We start from the raw sequence: 22,223 nt of genomic DNA, 5'->3' as shown, positions 1-22,223 counted from the left end.
GATTGAAGGGAAAGGTGAAGAAGAGGAGGAGGAAGTAGGAAACAGGGCCAACCCTTATCCTTGGGGAAAGTAATACCCAGTGGAACTTTCTCTTCCAGTTTCTTGATGTATCCACAGAAGCAAAAGTGTTCCTAAGCCACGGTTGTGAGGAGGGAGCCAGTGATAGGCTCTCCAACAACTCACGCATTTGCACTTGCATCATCAGCTCCTTGCCAACACTTAGCATGGTGGAAAAAAAAAAGTTTGTGGGAATCAGGCCGTAGCACAACGAGTTAAGCACAGGTGGCGCAAAGCGCAAGGACCGGCTAAGGATCCTGGTTTGAGCCCCTGGCTCCCCACCTGCAGGGGAGTCGCGTCACAGGCGGTGAAGCAGGTCTGCAGGTGTCTGTCTTTCTCTCCCCCATCTCTGTCTTCCCCTCCTCTCTCCATTTCTCTCTGTCCTATCCAACAATGACATCAACAACAATAAGAAGAACTACAACAGCAAAAGCAACAAGGACAACAAAAGGAAATAAATATCTAAAATAAATAAATAAATAAATAAACTTTTTAAAAGTTTGCCTGGCTAGTGGTTTATTATTATTATTAAATATATATTTACTTATCAATGAGAAAGAGTAAACCAGGAGCATATGCAATGTGGGAATGGAAGTCAGGGTCTCAAAGTTTCAAGCCTAAAGCTCTAGTCCTTCTGCTACTCCTTGGGGCAGCACCAGTGGGTTCATTGTGTTTGTTTTCTTCCCAGAGCACTGCTCAGCTCTGGCTTCTGGTGCTGCTGGGGGACTGAACCTGGGACCACAGAGCCTCAGGCATGAGAGCCTCTTTGCATAGCCATTTTGTTATCCCCACCTCCCTCTCTACACCGATGAGAGTAAACTGAGGCCCCCTGGAGCTGAGAGTCAGTCAGACTCAGCCTCTGCTTAGTCCCATAGGCAGCATCGAAGATTCCAGAAGTTAAGGATTCTCAGTTTCTTTTTAAAAAAATGTTTTAATATTTATTTATTTTTTCCCTTTTGTTGCCCTTATTGCTTTGGATTCTCAGTTTCTAAGAAATGGGGCGTGGGGCCATGGGGGACAGGGAAGCCCTCAGCAGGAGTTGGTAGAATGGAAGGCTTATCTCGCATCCTCTCCCCCACTCCTCTTCCCACCTCAAAGGGGTTTCTGAGAGTTCAGTAAGAAAATGGAAAGTATGACACCACCTAAGGACTGATAGCGAGCGTTCGGTTAATGCGACAAGCGCTCACATTCCCTGATGCACAATTCTCCAGGTATGTGTGCACTTGCTATCAAAATTTGCCCTGATCTCCCGGGGCGGGGCGGGGCGACCGGCTCACAGTGCCCCCTGGTGGCCACGCCCCTCGGCAGCTGAAAGTTCCGGCCGCCGCAGGCCACGCCCCCTATCATAGACCACGCCCCCAGACAACAGACCCCTCCCTTTTACCACAAGCCAAGCTCCCTCAGTCCTACCTTACCTAGGCCCCAGATTGCCTGCTTTTTTCTCTTTCTTTCTTTCTTTCTTTCTTTCTTTCTTTCTTTCTTTCTTTCTTTCTTTCTTTCTTTCTTTCTTTCTTTCTTTCTTTCTTTCTTTCTTTCTTTCTCCTTTCGTTCTTTCTTCTTTCTTTCTTCCTCTCTTTCTTCTTTCTTTCTTTCTTTCTCCTTTCTTTCTTCTTTCTTTCTCCTTTCTTTCGTTCTTTCTTTCATTCTTTCTTCCTTTCTGTTTCTTTCTTTTCCTTCCTTCCTTCCTTCTTTCCTTCCTTTTTTTTAAAAAGATTTTATTTATTTATTAATGAGAAAGATAGGAAGAGAGAGAAAGAACCAGACATCACTCTGGCACATGTACTGCGGGGGATCCAACTCAGGACCTCATGCTTGAGAGTCCAAAGCTTTATCACTGGACCACCAGATTGCCTTTCCTTTCTTTTCTTTTCTTTTTTTTAATGTTTATTTATTTATTCCCTTTTGTTCCCCTTGTTTTTTATTTTCTTTTCCTTTCTTTTCTCTTCTTTTAAAAAAATTTTTTTGAGATAGAAATACCTGCAGCCCTGCTCTACTGCCTGTGAAGCGTCCTCCCTGTAGGTGGGGCCCATATTTATTTTCTTTACCTCCTTATTTTTTTTTTCTTTTTTTCTTTTTTTCTTTCTACCAGAGCACTGCTCAGCTCTGGCCTCTGGTGGTGGGGGACTGAACCTGAGACCTCAGAGCCTCAGGCATGAGTCTATTTGCATAACCATGTTATCTCACTCCAGTCCCAGATTTCTTTACTTTTATTTCTTTTTTCTTTATTTTCTTCTTTTTTTCCTTCCTTCCTTTTAAAAATTTATTTTTTTACTTATTACACACGAAAGAGTGAGACAGAAAGGAGAGAGAAGTCAGAGGACTACTCTGGTACATACCGCACCAGGGACTGAACCTACATCTTCAGCCACGAAGGTCCAATGCTTTACCAGTTGAACTGTTTTCCCAGTTGACTCCTCCCTCCCTCCCTCCCTTCTTTCTTTCTTTTTTTTTTTTTTGCCTCCAGGGTTATTGCTGGGGCTCAGTACCTGCACCACTGCTCCTGGAGACTATTTTTCCCATTTTTGTTGCCTTTGCTGTTGTGCTTGTGGTAGTTATTGTTGTCATAGCTATTGTCGTGAGATAGGACAGAGCAAAATAGAGAGAGGAAGGGACGGCAGAGGGGGAGAGAAAGACAGACACCTGCAGACCTGCTTCACCGCCTGGGAAGCGACTCCCCTGCAGGTGAAGAGCCCCCCTGTGCTTTGCGCCACATGCACTCAGCCCCTCAGGCCGCTGTGCCACCGCCAGCGCCCTGCCCTCCGGATTTCTTCCTCTGGCCCCGCTTCACTTGGTTTCTAGTGGGGCCTCTGGTGCTTCGGGCACGCGAGTCTGTTGCACAAACCTCGGCGCTGCCTCTCTGACCGCAGCCCCAATTCTCCTCTGCCAAGCCTTCCCATCTCCACCCTGGGACACCGGGGTGTCACAACCTCTGAAATGCATCGGGGCCCAGGCCCCTGAGGCCGGGGGGGGGGGGGGGACCCCGGAGACACAGGGGGCACCAGCTCCTTGACCTTTGCCCCCGGCTACCTCCGCTCTCTGACCTTTGATCCCACGTCGCCACCAGGAGTCCCAGCTCCCCGCCCTCGCCCTCGGTGTGTCCCCGGCGCCACCCAGCCTCCAACCCCACCCCAAGGGGCCCGGGCCTCGCACGGAAGCCAGAGGCCCAGCCCGGTGCCCGCGGAGCCCCCGGGACCCATGGCAGCCGCGGGGGAGCCCCGCGCCCTGAGCCGCGCCGAGAAGCTGCTGCGGCGCCTGGAGGAGCAGTGCGGGGACCCCCGGCTGGCCGGCAGCCCCCCGTCGCTGCGGGACCTGCTGCCCCGCGTGCGGCAGCTGCTGCGGGAAGTGGCGCGGGCGCGGCGCGGGCCGGGCGGCCCGGAGGCCCCGGGGGGCGCCCGCGACTTCCTCGCCGTCTACCTGGCCAACCTGGAGGCCAAGGCCGGGCAGCTGTCCGCGCTGCTGCCGCCTCCCGGACGACGGACGGCGGCCGACCCCGAGCTCTTCCCGGAGGGCTCGCGCCTCAGGTGAGCGGCGGCCGGGCCGGAGCAGCAGCCCAGCCGGGACCCGGGGCCGGACCCCACCCCAGCCGCTGCTTCTGAGACCCGGCCCGCCTCTCCCCCCAGACCGGGGTGTCCCGCACCCTCCCCCTCAGACCGGGGGTCCCGCATCTCCCCCTCAGACCGGGGGTCCCGCATCTCACCCTCAGACCGGGGTGTCCCGCACCCTTCCCCTCAGGCCGGGGTGTCCGCATCTCCCCCTCAGACCGGGGGTCCCTCACCCTCCTCCTCAGACCGGGGGTCCCGCATCTCACCCCCAGACCGGGGTGTCCCGCACCCTCCCCCTCAGACCGGGGGTCCCGCATCTCACCCTCAGACCGGGGTGTCCCGCACCCTCCCCCTTAGACCGGGGGTCCCGCACCCTCTCCCTCAGACCGGGGTGTCCCGCACCCTCCCCCTCAGGCCGGGGTGTCCCGCACCCTCCCCCTCAGACCGGGGGTCCCGCATCTCCCCCTCAGACCGGGGGTCCCGCATCTCCCCCTCAGACCGGGGGTCCCGCATCTCACCCTCAGACCCGGGGTCCCGCATCTCCCCCTCAGACCGGGGGTCCCGCATCTCACCCTCAGACCGGGGTGTCCCGCACCCTTCCCCTCAGGCCGGAGTGTCCGCATCTCCCCCTCAGACCGGGGGTCCCTCACCCTCCTCCTCAGACCGGGGTGCCCGCATCTCCCCCTCAGACCGGGGTGTCCCGCACCCTCCCCCTCAGACGGGGTGTCCCGCATCTCCCCCTCAGACCGGGGTGTCACGCACCCTCCCCCTCAGACCGGGGTGTCCCGCATCTCCCCCCAGACCGGGGTGTCCCGCACCCTCCCCCTCAGACCGGGGGTCCCGCATCTCACCCTCAGACCGGGGTGTCCCGCACCCTCCCCCTTAGACCGGGGGTCCCGCACCCTCTCCCTCAGACCGGGGTGTCCCGCACCATCCCCCTCAGGCCGGGGTGTCCCGCACCCTCCCCCTCAGACGGGGTGTCCCGCATCTCCCCCTCAGACCGGGGGTCCCGCACCCTCCCCCTCAGACCGGGGGTCCCGCATCTCCCCCTCAGACCGGGGGTCCCGCATCTCCCCCTCAGACCGGGGGTCCCGCATCTCACCCTCAGACCGGGGTGTCCTGCACCCTCTCCCTCAGACCGGGGTGCCCGCATCTCCCCCTCAGGCCGGGGTGTCCCGCACCCTCCCCCTCAGACCCGGGTGCCCGCATCTCCCCCTCAGACTGGGGATCCCCAGCCCCTCCAGACCGAGGGGTCCCCCAGCTCCTCCTCCCTCAGACACAGGGGACCCCCTATCCTCTCCCCCCTCAAACTGAGGGGTCCCCCAGCCCTTCCTCCATCAGACCGGGGATCCCCCAGCCCCTTCTTCCCCAGACTCAGGGGTCCCCGCCCCCTCCCCTCCTCCCTCAGAACAGGGACCCCCGCCCCCTCCTCAGACCGAGGGGGTCCCCGCAGCTCTTCTTCCTCAGACCAGGGGTCCCCAGCCGCTCCTCCATCAGACCCAGGGGTCCCCCACCCCCTCCTCTCCAGACCAGGGGACCCCCACCCCCTGCCCCCTCAGACCAGGGGTCTCCCAGCCCCTTCTCCCCCAGACTCAGGGGTCACTCACCCCTCCCACTCAGACCAGGGGTCCTCCACCCCCTCCTCAGACTGAGGTGTCCTCCACCCCCTCCTCAGACCAGGGGTCCCCCAACTCTCCTCCCTCAGACCAAGGGGACCCCCATCCCTTCCTCCCTCAGATCAGGGGTTCCCCAACTCTCCTCCCACAAACCCAGGGGTCCTCCACCCCTCCCCCCTCAGACCGGGGGTCCCCCAGCCCCTTCTCCCCCAGACTCAGGGGTCCCCCGCCCCCTCCCACTCAGACCAGGGGTCCCCAACTCTCCTCCCACAGACCCAGGGGTCCCCCACCCCCTCCTCCCCCAGCCACATGAAAATACACTTGCATGAGGTATGGGCCAGGACAGGATGGGATGCCTCATGATCCCTGCATGCTTTACATGTTTGAGACCCTGAGTTCAATCCCTGGCAACCCACCCCCAATTTTTTTATCATAATTCAGAAATGAAAAAGATAGATGATTAACTGAAAATGTGGGGAGTCAGGCAGTAGCAGCAGGTTAAACGCACGTGGTGCAAAGCACAAGGACCCATAAGGATCCGGGTTTGAACCCCTGGCTCCCCACCTGCAGGGGAGTCGCTTCACAGGCGGTGAAGCAGGTCTGCAGGTGTCTGTCTTTCTCTCCCCCTCTGTCTTCCCCTCCTCTCTCCATTTCTCTCTGCCCTATCTAACAACTACAGCATCAATAACAACAACAATAAAAAAAAAAAAAAGGATAACAAAAGGGAAAATAAATAAATAAATATTTTTAAAAAATTTTTAAAGAATGAATTAATGAGGTCCTGAATTCAATCTCTGCCATGGACTATGCCAGAACCATGCCCTGGCCCCCCCCCAACTCCCCTCCTCTTGTGCCATTCTTCCTCCCCAGAACAGGTGGGGACCAGGGATTTGAACCTGAGTCCTTGTGCATGGTAATATGTGAGCCCAACTAGGTGTACCACAGCAGGGCCACTAGACTTTTGTTGTTTTTTGTTTGTTTTTGCCTCCAAGGTTATTTCTGGACCTCGAACCCTCGAATCCACTACTCCTGGCAGCCATCTTTTTTCCATTGTTGTTGCTGTTGTTGTTGGATAGAATGGAGAGAAATTGAGAGGAGGGGAAGACAGAGAGGGGGAGAGGAAGATAGACACCTGCAGACCTGCTTCACCACCTGTGAAGCGACCCCCTTGCAAGTGGAGAGCCGGGGGTTCGAACTGGGATCCTTGCTCTAGTCCTTGTTGCACAATGTGCACTTAACCCGGTATACTACCACCCGGCCTCCTGTTGTTGTTTTAAGATTTATTTATTCATATGACAGATAAAAGGGGGAGAGAGAGAGAACCAGAATTATCATTCAGGCACATGTGCTGTTGGGGATTGAACTCGGGACCTCATGCTTGAGAGCTTAGTGCTTTATCCACCTTACATTTGTTTTAACTCAAAAACCTGTTTATTTTTATTTTTTCCTGCCTCCAAGTTATCATTGGGGCTCAGTGCCAGCACTACAAATCCACTGTTCCTGAAGGCCACTTTTTCCTTTTTTTTTTCAATAGGACAGAGAGAAATTGAGAGAGAAGAGGGAAATAGAGACTGAGAAAGACAGACACCTGCAGACCTGCTTCACCACTTTTGAAACTCCCCCCCCTTGCAGATGGGAAGTGGGGGCTTGAACCTGGGTCCTTGCACATAGTACTGTCTATGCCTAACCTGGTGCGTCACCACCTGACTCTAAAACATTTTTTTTTAAAGAATCCTCACCGCTCCCCCATGAGAAAGGAGCTGTGCTTGCCATGTCCTAATAATATCCATTTCACAGTTGGGAAACTGAGTCTGGAGGACAGGAAGTTTTCCCAACTCAGAGCTGGGTGTCAAGACCCAAACACTGTCCCCTCAACACTCTGAGTCTCATTTGTCCTCACAGCCATTCAGGCAGGGCTTGTCCCACTGACCCGGTGGCTTCAGAGACAGGGACCTGTCTGCTAGGGGGCGACAGGGGAAGAAGGGGCCCCTCCCTTTCAGGGGTTCCCAGAGGGAGGCAGCTCCGGGTGGAAACTCCAGGCAGAGGGCCCAGGTGACAGAGCACGTTCCAAGGTCCAGCAGACCCTCAGTGTCCACCCCCACAGGCGACAGCTGTCCAAGCTGGCCCTGATCTTCAGCCACATGCACGCGGAGCTCAGTGCGCTCTTCCCGGCCGGCCACTACTGCGGACAAACATACCGACTGACCAAGACCCCAGCCCACACCTTCTGGAGGGAGCACTGCGGGCCTCGGTGAGTCGCACCCAGCCCCGCCTCCCTCACAGCCAGGGGTCCTGCAATCTAGGCCCTCAGACCCAGAGACCCCCAGCCCATTCTCCCTCACACCCAGGGGTCCCCCAGCCCTTCCTCCCTCAGACCCGGGGGTCCCCCATCCCCTCCTTCCTCACACTCAGGGGACCCCAGCCCCTCCTCCCACAGACCCAGGGGTCCTCTAGTCCCTCCTCCCTCAGACCAGGGATCCCCCATCCCCTCCTCCCTCACACCCAGGGGTCCCCCAGTCCCTCCTCCCTCAGGCCCAGGGGTCCCCAGCCCCTCCTCCCTCAGACCCAGGGGTCCCCCAGCCCCTCCTCCCTCATACCCAGGGGTCCCCCAGTCCCTCCTCCCTCAGACGCAGGGGTCCCCCAGCCCTTCCTCTCTCATATCAGGGTCCCCCCCAGTCCCCTCCTCCACCAGAACCCAGGGGTCCCCCACCCCCTCCTCCCTCACACCCAGGGGTCCAGGCACCCAGTCACCCCCACCAGCTGTTCTTTTCCCAGACCCCCAGAGGCCTCAGCTCATGCCCCCCTGTCCCTTCCAGGTGCATCGTGCCCTGGGGGGAGTTTGAGTCCCTCCTGTGCATCTGCCACCCCGTGGATTCAGGCCCCACGGCCCTGGTCCTGCGCGCCACCATCGACCTCACTTGCAGCGGCTACGTGTCGGTCTTCGAGTTTGACATCTTTACCAGGCTTTTTGAGGTCAGAGAACCCTGGGTGTGGCGGAGGAGGGACTGAGGGGGCCTCTAGGTGTGAGGGACAAGAGACTGGAGGATCCCTGGGTGTGAGGGAGAAGGGGATGGGGGACCTAGAGTCCTGAGGAAGAAGGCCCTCTTCTCCTATAAGGGAGACCGCCGAGGCCCAGCAGGGGTAGTGAGACTCTAGCTCCAGGGTGTGGTGCGCCCCTGAGTCCCCCCCCCTTCACGCTGCCCCCCCACCCCAGCCATGGCCCACGCTCCTCAAGAACTGGGAGCTGCTAGCGGTCAACCACCCTGGCTACATGGCCTTTCTCACCTACGACGAGGTCCGAGGGCGGCTGCAGGCCTATAAGGACAAGCCAGGAAGGTAGGGGCTCTTGAGGGTGGGGTGGGGGGTGGGGATGGGGGTCTTTGTGTGGGGGTGGTGGTGGCAGGGTCTGAGGGAGCGGGGCCTGAGGGGTGGCTGGGTGCCCCCTCTCTCCCTGCCTCTTGTTCTGGGGCTCCTGGCTCCTATCCACCAGCTAAAGGGACAAGTCGGAGCTGAGGAGACACCTCAGCCTATTAGAGCGCAGGACTTGCGTGCCTGAAGCCCCAGGACACCCCAGGTTTGATGCCTAAAACCACCTTGTGCCAGAGCTAAGCAGAGCTCTGGTCTCTCTTCCTCTTTATTATTATTTTTTAATTAATTCCCTTTTTGTTGCCCTTGTTTTATTGTTGTAGTTATTATTGTTATTGATGTCATCGTTGTTGGATAGGACAGAGAGAAATGGAGAGAGGAGGGGAAGACAGAGAGGGGGAGAGAAATACAGACACCTGCAGACCTGCTTCACCGCCTGTGAAACGACTCCCCTGAAGGTGGGGAGCTGGGGGCTCGAACCGGGATCCTTACGCCGGTCTTTGCACTTTGTGCCAGTCTTTGCGCTTTGTGCTTTTTGCACTTAACCCGCTGTGCTACCACCCGACTCCCTCTCTATTCCTCTTATAAAACAAAGAAATCTTTTTTTAAAATAATGAAAGGGTGACCTGGGAAGGTGGTGCAATAGATAAACCATTGAATTCTCAAGCATGAGGGTTCAAGTTCACTCCCAGCAGTGTATGTGCCAGAGTGATGCAATGTCTGTCTGTCTGTCTCTCTCTCTCACTCTCTGTCTCTGTCTCTCTCTCTCTCGTATTTATTTATTTATTTATTTATTTTGCCTCCAGAGTTATCGCTGAGGCTCGGTGCTGGCACTACAAATCCACTGCTCCTGGTGGCTGTTATTTTTTCATTTTGTGGGATAGGACAGAGAGAAATTAAGATTAGAGAGGAAGATGGGTGGGTGGAGAAAAATAGACACCTGCAGACCTGCTTCACCACTTGTGAAGTATCTCTTGTTGCAGAGCTGGGGCTCGAACCCGGATCCTGCATGGGGCCTTGCACTTAGTACTATGTGCACTTAGCCAAGTGCGCCACCACCTGGCCCCCTGGTTCTCTTTTGCTCTCCTCCCATCTTTCTCTCTCTTTACATATTTTATTTTTATTTTCATGAGAGAGAAAGACAGACAGAGACCAGAGCAGTGCTCAGCTCTGGCTTATGGTGGTGCTGGGGATTGAACCTGGGACCTAGGATCCTCAACATGAAAAGTCTTTTGCACAACCATTATGCTGTCTCCCCAGACTTCCATCTCTCTCAATAAATCTTTTAAAAGGGGGGGAGGTGTAAGGACCCTGGTTCGAGCCCCCAGCTCCCCACCTGCAGGGGAGTCGCTTCACAGGCGGTGAAGCAGGTCTGCAGGTGTCTGTCTTTCTCTCCCCCTCTTTGTCTTCCCCTCCTCTCTCCATTTCTCTCTGTCCTATCCAACAACAACGACATCAACAACTACAACAATAAAACAAGGGCAACAAAAGGGAATAAATAAATAAATATTTTTAAAAGGGGGGGAGGGGAAGATTGGTAAGATGGTGGTGCTACTCTCAGGCATACAACCCAGGTTTGAGCCTGGCCCCATCCACAGAACTGGGGGAAGCTTCAGTGCTATGGGTTTTCTCTCTCTCTCTCTCTCTCTCTCTCTCTCTTTCTCTCTTTTCTTTTTTACTAATGATTTCCAAGCTAGTTGTTACATGGGTGCACTTTTTTTTCATAATTAAAAAAATATTTATTTATTTATACCCTTTTTTTTTAATTTTTTTTATATTTATTTTATTTATTTATTCCTTTTATTGCCCTTGTTGTTTTATTGTTGTAGTTATTATTGTTGTTGTTGTTGGATAGGACAGAGAGAAATGGAGAGAGGGAGGGGAAGACAGAGAGGAGGAGAGAAAGATAGACACCTGCAGACCTGCTTCACCGCCTGTGAAGCGATTCCCCTGCAGGTGGGGAGCCGGGGTTCGAACCGAGATCCTTATGCCGGTCCTTGTGCTTTGCGCCACCTGCGCTTAGCCCGTATTTATACCCTTTTGTTGCCCTTGTTATTTTATTGTTGTAGTTATTGTTGTTGTTACTGATGTTGTTGTTGTTGGATAGGACAGAGAGAAATGGAGAGAGGAGGGGAAGACAGAGAGGGGGAGAGAAAGACAGACACCTGCAGACCTGCTTCACCGCCTGTGAAGTGGGCAGCCCCTGCAGGTGGGGAGCCAGGGACTGGACCAGGATCCTTATGCCGGTCCTTGCACTTGGCGCTACGTGCACTTAACCGGCTGCGCTTCCGCCCAATTCCCTTGGGTGCACTTTCTCATCTTTCTGTGGTAGGTGTCTGTCTGTCTGTCTGTTTACAATAGAATCAGAGCATCACTCTGGCACTTACAATGCCAGGGATTGAACTCAGGATCCTATGCCTGCAAATCTGGCGCTTTAGCCATTTGACTATCTTCCTGGCAGCTCTCAATCTCCTACCCCCAACCCCCAACTCACCACCCCACCTCCGCCACACACACACACACACACACACACACACACACACACACACACGCACACACACACACCCCAGCCTGAAGTAGTGAAACAAAAGAAGAGAGTTTATGGCCCCCAACAGTGTGGGGAGCTGGGATATCCCCAGAGGGTCAGCAGTGACCGCCCCTCTCCCTCCAGCTACATCTTCCGGCCTAGCTGCACCCACCTGGGCCGGTGGGCCATCGGTCACGTGAGCCCAGACGGCAGCATCCTGCAGACCATCCCCACCAACAAGCCCCTGTTGCAGGCGCTCCTGGAGGGACAGAAGGAAGGCTTGTGAGTCCCCAAGCGGGCAGGGGCCAGGGTGGAAGGGTGTGCATGTTGAGCACTGCTCAAAAGCTCAATCGTGTCTGAAGGCCAAGGCTGGGGAAGCAGAGGTGAACAGAAACGGGCAGTACCGCTGGGCTCCAGCAGGTGGCAGCCCAGGATCCCTCCTGGTGAGGGAGCAGCGGCTCTCAGAAACCCAGAACTGCTCTTCCAGGAATCACACTGGCAGCTTTGGCTTCTCTAGATCCACCGGCTGTTTCAGAACCTAGATTGTTCCAGAGGACTGAGCAAAGGGCCAGGCCAGCCTGTCAGCCTGGCCACCCAGGGCCCCGCTTTCTGAAGTTGCCTGGGAGAGGTGGGGTCCTCACCCTGGACCTTTCTTTTTTTTTTTTTTAAATAATTTATTTCTTTATTGGGGAATTAATGTTTTACATTCAACAGTAGATACAATAGTTTGTATATGCATAACATTCCCCAGATTCCCATTTAACAATACAACCCCCACTATGTCATTCATCATCTTTCATGGACCTGTATTCTCCCCACCCACCCACCCATCCCAGAGTCTTTTACTTTGGTGCAATACGCCAATTCCATTTCAGGTTCGACTTGTGTTTTCTTTTCTGGTCTTGTTTTTCAACTTCGGCCTGAGAGTGAGATCATCCCATATTCATCCTTCAGTTTCTGACTTATTTCACTCAACATGATTTTTTCAAGGTCCATCCAAGATCGGCTGAAAACGGTGAAGTCACCATTTTTTTACAGCTGAGTAGGTTGGACCAGCTCAGCTAACCCTGGACCTTTCTTTAAACAAAGCCTTCTTCTTTTTTTCCTTTTAATTCATTATTTATTTATTTATAATTGGATAGAGACAGAGAGAAATTGAGAGGGGAGCTGGAGACAGAGAGGGAGAGAGACAGACACCTGCAGCCCTGCAGCCTTTCCCTCTGCAGGTGGGGACCAGGGGCTTGAACCTGGGTCCTTTTTTTTTTAATAATTATTTATTTATTCCCTTTTGTTTCCCTTGTTATTTTATTGTTATAGTTATTATTGATGTTGTTGTTCTTGGCTAGGACAGAGAAAAATGGAGAGAGGAGGTGAAGACAGAGAGGGGGAGAGACAGACAGACACCTGCAGACCTGTTTCACCACCTGTGAAACGACTCCGCTGAAGGTGGGGAGCCAGGGGCTTGAACCAGGATCCTTATGCTGGTCCTTGCACTTTGCGCCACGTGTGCTTAACCCACTGCGCTACCGCCCGACTCCCTGAACCTGGGTCCTTGAGCACTGTAATGTGAGCGCTTAACCAGATGCGCCACCACCTGGCCCCCACAAAGCCTTCTTTTTTTATGGTGCACTTTATTTCACAAATGATAAGTGGGCTGAGGGAGAGGGATCAGAGAGCCAGCACTCTGGCATATGTAGTGCTGGGGATCAAACTCAGGGTCACATGCTTGTAAAGCCAATACTTTAACCACACAGCAATGCTCACTCTGGCTTGTGGTGTTACAGGGGGTTGAACCTGGAACCTCAGAGTCTCAGACATGAAAGTCTTTTGAATCACCATTATGCTGTCTCCTCAGCCCTAAAGGCATCTTACTTAATAAACACTGCTATTTTATTTTATTTTATTACTAGAACACTGATCAGCTCTGGTTTATGGTGGTGCAGGGGATTGAACCTAATAAACACTGTCTGTTTATGTATTTATTTAGTGAGAGAGAGATCCAGAGCACCACTGGAGCTCATGTGATGCCAGGGATTGAACTCTGGACTTAATGTGGGAGAGTCCAACCCTTTACCCACTGCACCACCTTCTAGATAGCTGGACAGGGTGAGGGGCTGTCATTTAAAACAGCAGAAGCCACCCAGGGAAGGCACCAAGCCCAGACCACGCAGAACAGGAGAGAATGCAGAAGGGATGCTCGTTTGTGCTCTAGGCTGAACCCAGGCCAAGCTGGGAGCTGCCTGCCCAGCCACTGGGATGTTTGTGGTCACATGTGTGACCAAAACAAGGTCCCAAAGTGCTGCCAGCATTGATTTGGGGTTGCAGGCTAACTTCAGCAATTAGGTAAATTTTCGAAATATGGAAACCCACGAAGAATGAGGATCTGTGGCAGTGTACGCGTAGAGATATCTATATACGTGTTCATGCCTTTATTTAAAATATTTATTTTATTTTAATGAGAAAAAGTAGACACAAGGCAAAGATAAGGAGAGGGAGTCGGGCAGTAGCGCAGCGGGTTAAGCGCACGTGGCGCAAAGCGCAAGGACCGGCATAAGGATCCTGGTTCAAGCCCCCAGCTCCCCACCTGCAGGGGAGTCGCTTCACAGGCGGTGAAGCAGGTCTGCAGGTGTCTATCTTTCTCTCCCCCTCTCTGTCTTCCCCTCCTCTCTCCATTTCTCTCTGTCCTATCCAACAATAACGACATCAATAACAACTACAACAATAAAACAATAAGGGCAACAAAAAGGGAATAAATAAATAAATAAATAAATAAATGATAAGGAGAAACAGACACCAGCACACTGCTCAGCTCTTGTTTATGGTGATGCTGGGGACTGAACCTGGGACATCAGAGCCTCAGGCATGAAAGGCTTTTGCATAACCATTATGCTGTCTCCTCAGCCCTGCCTTTATGTCCCTCTTGACAACTAAGGGAAACTGAGGCACAGTGCTGCCTGCCCAAGTTACACAATCCCTGAGCTAATGGGGGTAGATTTTTTTAAAGATCTTGTTTATTAATGAGAGGGGTAGGAGGAGGGGAGAGAAAAAGAGAACCAGAGTATCACTCTGACATATGTGATGCCAGGGATCAAACTCAGGACCTCATGCTTGAGAGTTCAGTGCCTTATCCACTGCACAAACTCCCAGACCACAGGAGCTGAGGTTTGAAGCCAGGCAGCTAGGGTCTGCTTCACCCACTGGTACATCCAAGTTCTGGGAGCAAGGATTCCAGAGTTAGAATGAGTATGGACAGCTTCATAGACCTTGAGCTACAGGTCTGCAGATAGGATCTGGCAGGTGAAGGCGAGAGTGGCCCCTACAGCTCCCCCAGACCCCGGTGCTCAGACCTTGCCTGCAGTCCTGCATCTGTGTCCCCCCAGCCCTTCACTGTGGTAGCTTTTCTGGCTCACCATCCTGAAGAGAGTGAGGAGATGGTCCAGGAGGGGTCTGCAACCCAGAGAGAGAGAGACACACGGGTGGATAGATGGATAGATTAGATAGATAGATAGATAGATAGATAGATAGATAGATAGATAGATAGATGGATGGATGGATGAGGGGCAGGTGGAGGGTGGATGATAGATAGATGATCGAGGGCTGGGGAGACAGCATAATGGTTCTGCAAAAGACTTTCACACCTGAGTCTCTGAGGTCCTAACTTCAATCCCCAGCACCACCATCAGCCAGAGCTGAGCAGGGCTCTGGTCTTTCTGTGTCTTTCTCTGTATATTCCTCACTAAAATAAAAAATATATATATTTTTAAAAGATACATGATAGGGGAGCTGGGCGGTAGCGCAGCGGGTTGAGCGCACATGGCGCAAAGCCCAAGGACCGGTGTAAGGATCCTGGTTCAAGCCCCCAGCTCCCCACCTGCAGGGGAGTCGCTTCACAGGTGGTGAAGCAGGTCTGCAGGTGTCTATCTTTCTCTCCCCCTCTCTGTCTTCCCCTCCTCTCTCCATTTCTCTCTGTCCTATACAACAATGACAACAACAATAACAATAACTACAACAATAAAACAACAAGGGCAACAAAAGGAAATAAATAAATAAATAAAATATTTTAAAAATATTTTTAAAAAGATACATGATTGATAGGAGATAGTAGATGATAGGTGATGGATTAATGAATGGATTATACATGGATGGATAGATAGATGAATGACAGATGGATAAATAGGTGAGAGGTAGGTGACAGGTGAATAATAGGTAGAAGATAGATTGATTGATTGATGATAGGTGGTGGGAGAATAGATAGGTAAATGATGACAGATGATAGTAAATGGATAGATAGATGATAGATGAGTGGTGGGTGGGTAGATAAGAGATAGGTGGGCAGGTGGGTGGGTGAATTGATGGATGATGGATGATGGATGCATAGATAGGTAGGAGATAGATGATGAATGATTGACAGATAGATAGCAGACAGATAGGAGATGAATGATAGAGGAAGGGAGAGAGAGTGGGATGGATGTATGGATGGGTAGGTGGATGGAGGGATAGATGGATAGGTGGATGGATGGATGGATGGATGGATGGATGGATGGATGGATGGATGAATGGATGGATGGATACATAGGTAGGTAGGTGACTGGTTGGATGATGGGTGGGTAGGTGGGAAAGTAGATAGAATGACAGATAGATGACAGACAGATGCATAAGTGGACACAGACTGGATGGGTGGATTATAAATGGATGACAGGGGGACAGATAGGTAGGACATAGGATCTGGCCACTCTGGCAGTCTGAGTCTCTCTGTCCCCTAAGCCTCAGCCCCAAGGTTCTGGCAGCACCTGGGTTTGGATCTGGTTCTGGGCCTCGCTCATCCCGTCATGTCTCCGGTGTCGGTCACTCCGTGGGGCCTGGGGAGCCCCCACCCTGGGATCTGAGGAGGATATAGCCTTTCTGAGGGGCTTAAGGGAGACATGTCCCTTCCACAGAGGTCTAACGGTGTTGGGTGCAGATATCACCCTGCCCTGGAGAGTCTAGGATTGAAAAAGAGGGAATGTACCCCATGGACTTGGAGGGGGTGGGGGGCAATACTTATTAGCCTGAAGTGGGGAATCTCTGATGCCCCCCGTGGCTCTCTCCACACCCACCCACCCCACCCCCAGTTACCTCTATCCAGACGGAAGGAACCACAACCCTGACCTGTCCGAGCTCTGCCATTCGGAGCCACACCAGCTTGTCCACGTGTCGCAGGTGAGGCCCCGCCCTCCATGCCCCTCATGGCCCCCTCACCCTCATCCCAGCCCTGGGTTGTGTGCTTGCTTCATGGCTGTGTGTCCTTGGGTGAATCACTTGACCTTTCTGAGCCCCACTCCCTCCCCTGGACAGTCTGGCAGAGATTAGATTAATATTTTCAAGTTTTTGTGGTGTTATGTTTTGAGTTTTTTAAATGTTTTATTTATTTATTGGATAGAGTCAAGAAGAAATCAAGAGAGAAGGGGAGGTGGTCTAGGAGGTGGCACAGTGGATAAAGCATTGGACTCTTAAGCAGCAGGTCCTGAGTTCAACCCCTGGCAGCACATACATGTACCACCAGAGTGATGTCTGGTTCTTTCTCTCTCCTCCAATCTTTCTCATTAATAAGTAAATAAAATCTTATGACACCAACAATAACAATCACTACAACAATAAAATAACAAGGGTAACAAAAGGAAATAAATATCTTTTAAAAAAACTAAAAAAAAACAGTGCTAAAAAAAAAAGAGGGAAGGAGTCGGGCGGTAGCTCAGCGGGTTAAGCGCAGGTGGCGCAAAGCACAAGGACCGGCGTAAGGATCCTGGTTCGAACCCCGGCTCCCCACCTGCAGGGGAGTCGCTTCACAGGCGGTGAAGCAGGTCTGCAGGTGTCTGTCTTTCTCTCCCCCTCTCTGTCTTCCCCTCCTCTCTCCATTTCTCTCTGTCCTATCCAACAACAATAATAACTACAACAATAAAACAACAAGGGCAACAAAAGGGAATAAATAAATAAATATTTTTTAAAAATTTTTTTAAAAAAAGAGGGAACAGGAGAAAGAGAAGGAGAGCGATGGGGAGCAGAGACTCAAACCCAGTCTTTCTGTATGGGAACATGTGCACTTAAGCAGTTGCACCACCTGGCTCTATATTTATTTACTTTTTGATATTTATTTATTTATTCCCTTTTGTTGCCCTTGTTGTTTTATTGTTGTAGTTACTATTGTTGATGTCATTGTTGTTGGATAGGACAGAGAGAAATGGAGAGAGGAGGGAAGACAGAGAGGAGGAGAGAAACACAGACACCTGCAGACCTGCTTCACCGCCTGTGAAGTGACTCCCCTGCAGGTGGGGAGCCGGGGGCTCAAACCAGGATCCTTGTGCTAGTCCTTGCACTTTGCGTCACGTGCGCTTAACCTGCTGCACTACCGCCCAACTCCCTGATTTTTATCTTATTGATATAGACTGAAAGAAACTGAGAGATAAAGAAGACCAAAGAGAGAAAGAGTGAGAGAGAGAGAGAGAGAGAGAGAGAGAGAAAAACAGAGAGACTGAGAGGGGGCCAGGCAGTGGTGCACTTGGTTAAGCACACATATTACCAAGACCAGGACTTGGGTTCGAGCCCCCAATCCCCACCTGCAGGAGGTCTGCTTCATGAGCAATGAAGCAGGTCTGCACGTGTCTGTCTTTCTCTCCCTCCCTCTGTCTCCCCATCCTCTCTCCATTTCCCTCTGTCCTATCTAATAAAAATTCAAAAGGAAAAAGTAAACATTGGGAACAGTGGATTCATAGGGCCAACATTGACCCCCAGCAGTAATCCTGGTGGCAATAAAAAAAAAAGAGAGAGAGGGGAGGCAAGGGATAGATAGCATAATGGTTATGCAAAGACTCGCATGCTTGAGGCTCCAGAGTCCCAGATTCATTCCCGCACCACCATAAGCCAGAGCTGATGAGTGCTCTGGTTTAAAAAAAAAAAAAAAAGAAAAGAAAAGAAAAAGAAAAAGAAAAAAAAAGAGGCAGAGACAGAGAGACACCTGCAGCACTACTTCACCACTCATGAAGCTTTCCCCCCTGCAGATGGGGACCAGGGATTTGAACCCAGATCTTTGTGTGCAGTGACATATCCAGTTAACCAGATATGCCAACCTCCGGCCTCCTGATTGAATTCTTGCACCTGAGCACTTCGAGGCTCTGGCTTCTAGTGGTGCCGGGGATGGAACCTGGGACCTCAGACATATAGGTCCTGCGCTCTATCTGCTGAGCTACCCTCAGTGACCTGCCTTCCGGCCCACCAGGAGCAGCTGCAGCTCTACTGGGCCATGAACTCCACGTTCGAGCTCTGCAAGATCTGCGTGGAGAGTGAGAAGGACGTGAAAATCCAGCCCTGCGGACACTTGCTCTGTAGCCACTGCCTGGCTACCTGGCAGGTAGGTGTGCCCCTCCCCCCCCCACACACACAATTCTTCAGATACTCACAGAAGCCTTCTCCACCCTGTGGGGAAACTGAGGCACCAAAGCAACAAAATCTGCCCTAGGAACCACCAGCTCCATCTGTGGCCAGCTCCATCTCTTTCTGTGTCCCCAGCACCTTTCCCTCCAGGCTGCGGGACCTGGGGCTGGTGTCCTTCCCCTCTCTTGAGCCTTGGCCCACCCCATCCCTGGAGAAAGGGGGCAGATGGCAGCGCCAGAGGCCTGGAACACATCCCCCCCACACACACACCCCTCCAGAGTGGCCTTGGGCAGGGGGGCCCGGGTCCTCCGTAAGGGAAGTGCCTGCCATTGAGTTTTCACTGGGATGTAAATATTTGACTCTATTTCCATTGAAGACGGGCATCTAGAACAAACACAGTGCCAGCTGGACACACAGACACTGCCCGCCCAACAGTCTGCCGAGGAGCCAGGGTGCCCCATCTCAGAGAGGCCCTCCCTTTCCAAAGCGTGGGGGGGCAGGGGGGCTGCTCGCTTGTCCTCAAGTGACCCTGCTTGTCCTTTTCCCACGCCCTAATCCCTGCAAACAGTTCAGCCAGAAAGAATGAACTCATGGGGGCCGGGAGAGGGCTCACCCGGTAGAGCACGCACATTACCAGAATGCGGACCCGGGTTCAAGCCCTCAGCCACCACATGGGAGCGCCTGCATGGTGGGTGGGGTGGGTGGGGGAGACAGAGCTGTGCTTCAATGTCTCTCTGTGTCTCTGTTTCTCACCCACTTCTTCTAGCGTTTGCCCTTCTTCCGTAGCCAGTCAACAGCGTCAGGTTGAGCCTGATGTAAAGTTTCGAGGCCTCCTTTGAATCTGGAGAGGTGGCAGTCATTGACTATGTGGGTCATAGTCTGTCTGTAGCCGCAGGGGCAGTTCGGGTTGTCTCTGGCTCCCCAGCGATGGAACATAGTGGCGCACCGGCCATGGCCTGTTTCTCACCCTCTTATCTAAAAAACAAAAGAGTGGTGCACCATGCTGGGTTAAGCACACATAGTATAAAGCACAAGGGCCCAGGTTCAAGCCCCAGCTCCCCACCTGCAGGGGGACTCTTCACAAGTGGAGAAGCAGGTCTGCAGGTGTCTATCTTTCTCTCTCCCTCTCTAGCTGCCCCTCCCCTCTCAGCTTCTCTCTGGTCTAGCCAACAAAATGGAAAAAATGGCCTCCAGTAACAGTGGATTCTAGTGCCAGCATGGAGCTCCAGCAATAACCCTGGAGGCACAAAAAAATAGAACCCACAAAACAGAAGGCACCTCATCCTTGGCCCCTAATGAAGACCGAGTCTCGTTTCTTCCCCTCTCTGTGTCTCTGTCTTTCTCTCTGTGTGTCTCTCTGCCTGCGGCCTCACTGTGTGAGCCTCCAGGACTGTGCGTTGGAACTCTGTCCCCTGCGGTTGGTGGCTGTCCTGGGTGTATCTTCAGGTTAGATCAGAACCACAAGAGGAGGGGCCGGGTGGTGGCGCACCTGGTTGAGCACATGTACTGCAATGCGCAAGGATGCAGGTTCAAGCCCCCGGTCCCTAGCTACAGGGGGGAAACTTTGCGAGTGGTGAAGCAGTGCTGCAGATGTCTCTCTGTCTCTCTCCCTCTCTATCTCCCCTTTCTCTCTTGATTTCCTTATCCAATAAATAAAATTTTTCAAAAAGAACCACAAGAGGGTTCCTTGTGGGCTTTGCCATGATGAATTGGGGCTTTCGCCAGCATCCGAGGTGTGCCCAGCACCGCTCCCCACAGGCCTGACCCCAGCAGACACCCCCACTGTCACCCCAGCTGGTGCTCTCTGGCTCAGTCCCCACCTCCCGCTTCTCGCAGTCCTCTTCGCTCTCTCAGTCTCCGTGCCTCTGTCTGCCCCCCCCCTTGTCCCTGTGGGAACTCTCAGCTCCCCTTGCTGCCCACCCCCAGCTCTCCGACAGCCAGACCTGCCCATTCTGCCGCTGCCAGATCAAGGGCCATGAGACCATCAGCATCCACCACCTGCCCAGGACGCCAGCAAAGATGAGGGCCTGGGAGCTGGGGGACGACGGAGAGGAGGAGTGGCAGCCGGTGGGCAAACCTGGAGGGACCTGGGGGCCTGGGTCTGAGGGAGGAGGGGCTGGGGGACCCCTGGGTGTGAGGGAGGAGGGGCAGGGTCCCCTGGGTGTGAGGGAGGAGGGGCTGGGGTCCCCTGGGTCTGAGGGCGGAGGGGCTGGGAGACCCCAAGTTCTGAGGGAGGAGGGGCTGGGAGACACCATGATCTGAGGGAGGAGGGACTGGGGGACCCCTCAGTCTGAGGGAGGAGGGTCTGGGGGACCCCTGGGTCTGATGGAGGAAGGGCTGGGGGACCCCTGGGTCTGAGGGAGGAAGGGCTTGGGTGTGATGAAGAGGTTGCTGCTGGTGATGATACAGTGCCCCAAGGTGCTGAACCTCCTTTCCCAGCACCCCATTCTGTCTTGTCTAGACTAGCATGTGGGTGCTGGGACTCTAGTTGGGGGACATGTTGGAAATAGAAAGTGTACACTAAGCACTCCTCCCACCTTGTCTCCCCTAGGTGACTCCTTCAGCTCCTCCATTGCCCCCTCCAGTGCCCCCCAGGCGGCCCCAGATTAAAGGCCCACAGAGAGTGGTAAGCTGGGCTGTCTGTGGAGGGGGGCTTCAGCCTCACTGGGGCTCAGGGTCCTGGTCTGGGGGGAGTTGCTCCAGCAAGCCAAGCCCTGGGCCCCTTGTCTGTACCAAGATACAGTGTACAGGATCCACATCCACCCCCTCTACTTCTCTGTCTCCCCTTCGCTGCCTTCCAGACTCTCCTTCCTGCCCCTGGACCTTTGCAACAGACTTTCCTGCCTGAGGCTCTGAGGTCCCGGGTTCAATCCCCGACAACACCATCAGCCAGAGTTGAGCAGAGTTTAGTGAAAAACAAAACACAGAAAAAGAAAATAGCAGCCTGATGCATTTTCCTAGTCCTTTCCCCACAAAGAATATACTTTTGGGGTCAGGGATGTAGTTCACACAGGAGACCCTAAATTCAGTCTCTAGCACATCACCAGAGAAAGAAGGGAGAAGGGAATCTGTTTTTTTTTCTTAATGTGAGATGAATTTATTTATTTATTTTAAATTTCTTTATTGGAGGATCAATGGTTTACAGTCGACAGTGAAATACAAGTTTGTAAATGTATAACACTTCCACATAAAAATACAACCCCTGCAATTACAGAAGCCAGATCTTCCACATTCTGCAACCCACAACGACCCTGGGTCCATACTCCCAGAGGGATAGAAAATGGGAAAGCTGTGGTCCAGGAGGTGGACTCTCAAGCATGAGGTCCTCAGTTCAATCCCCGGCAGCACATGTACCAGAGTGATGTCTAGCTCTTTCTCTCTCCTTCTATGTTTCAAATAAATAAATAAATAAATAAATAAATAAATAAAAACTTTAAAAAAAAAAAGAAAATGGGAAAGCTATTGGGGAGGGGATAGGATATGGAGATTGGGTGGCGGGAATTGTGTGGAATTGTACTCCCCCATCCTATCTATGATTTTGTTAATGTTTCCTTTCTTAAATAAATAAATAAATAAATAAATAAACAATACACCCCCCACTAGGTCCTCCTCTGCCATCATGTTCCAGGACCTGAACCCTCCCCCCACCCTCACCCCAGAGTCTTTGACTTTGGTGCAGTGCACCAACTCCAGTCCAAGTTCTGCTTA

General features: G+C 52.8%; 1 protein-coding gene across 1 annotated transcript; it reads left to right on the top strand.

The window, feature by feature from the left end:
- The first annotated feature begins 1,252 nt into the window (after positions 1–1,252).
- CBLC (Cbl proto-oncogene C) lies at positions 1,253–21,613 on the top strand. Its single transcript, XM_060186451.1, has 11 exons — positions 1,253–1,268; positions 3,122–3,578; positions 7,320–7,466; positions 8,032–8,188; positions 8,430–8,551; positions 11,253–11,390; positions 16,220–16,307; positions 18,361–18,492; positions 20,442–20,582; positions 21,067–21,141; positions 21,317–21,613. The coding sequence occupies exons 1-11, from the start codon at positions 1,253–1,255 to the stop codon at positions 21,461–21,463; spliced, it is 1,620 nt and encodes a 539-aa protein (XP_060042434.1). The 3' UTR covers positions 21,464–21,613.
- Positions 21,614–22,223: the final 610 nt, after the last annotated feature.

The sequence above is a fragment of the Erinaceus europaeus genome, chromosome 2, assembly GCF_950295315.1.
Source record: "Erinaceus europaeus chromosome 2, mEriEur2.1, whole genome shotgun sequence".
Lineage (NCBI taxonomy): Eukaryota > Metazoa > Chordata > Mammalia > Eulipotyphla > Erinaceidae > Erinaceus > Erinaceus europaeus.
Note: the sequence above shows the minus strand (reverse complement) of the source record. Positions and strands in the feature narration are given on the sequence as shown.

Bases quoted from the DNA above. Each gene is read 5' to 3' on its own strand.
- CBLC (XM_060186451.1), top strand. The intron at 11,391-16,219 runs GTGAGTCCCCAA...CCCCACCCCCAG, and splicing joins GAGGGACAGAAGGAAGGCTT to TTACCTCTATCCAGACGGAA. The intron at 21,142-21,316 runs GTAAGCTGGGCT...GCTGCCTTCCAG, and splicing joins TTAAAGGCCCACAGAGAGTG to ACTCTCCTTCCTGCCCCTGG.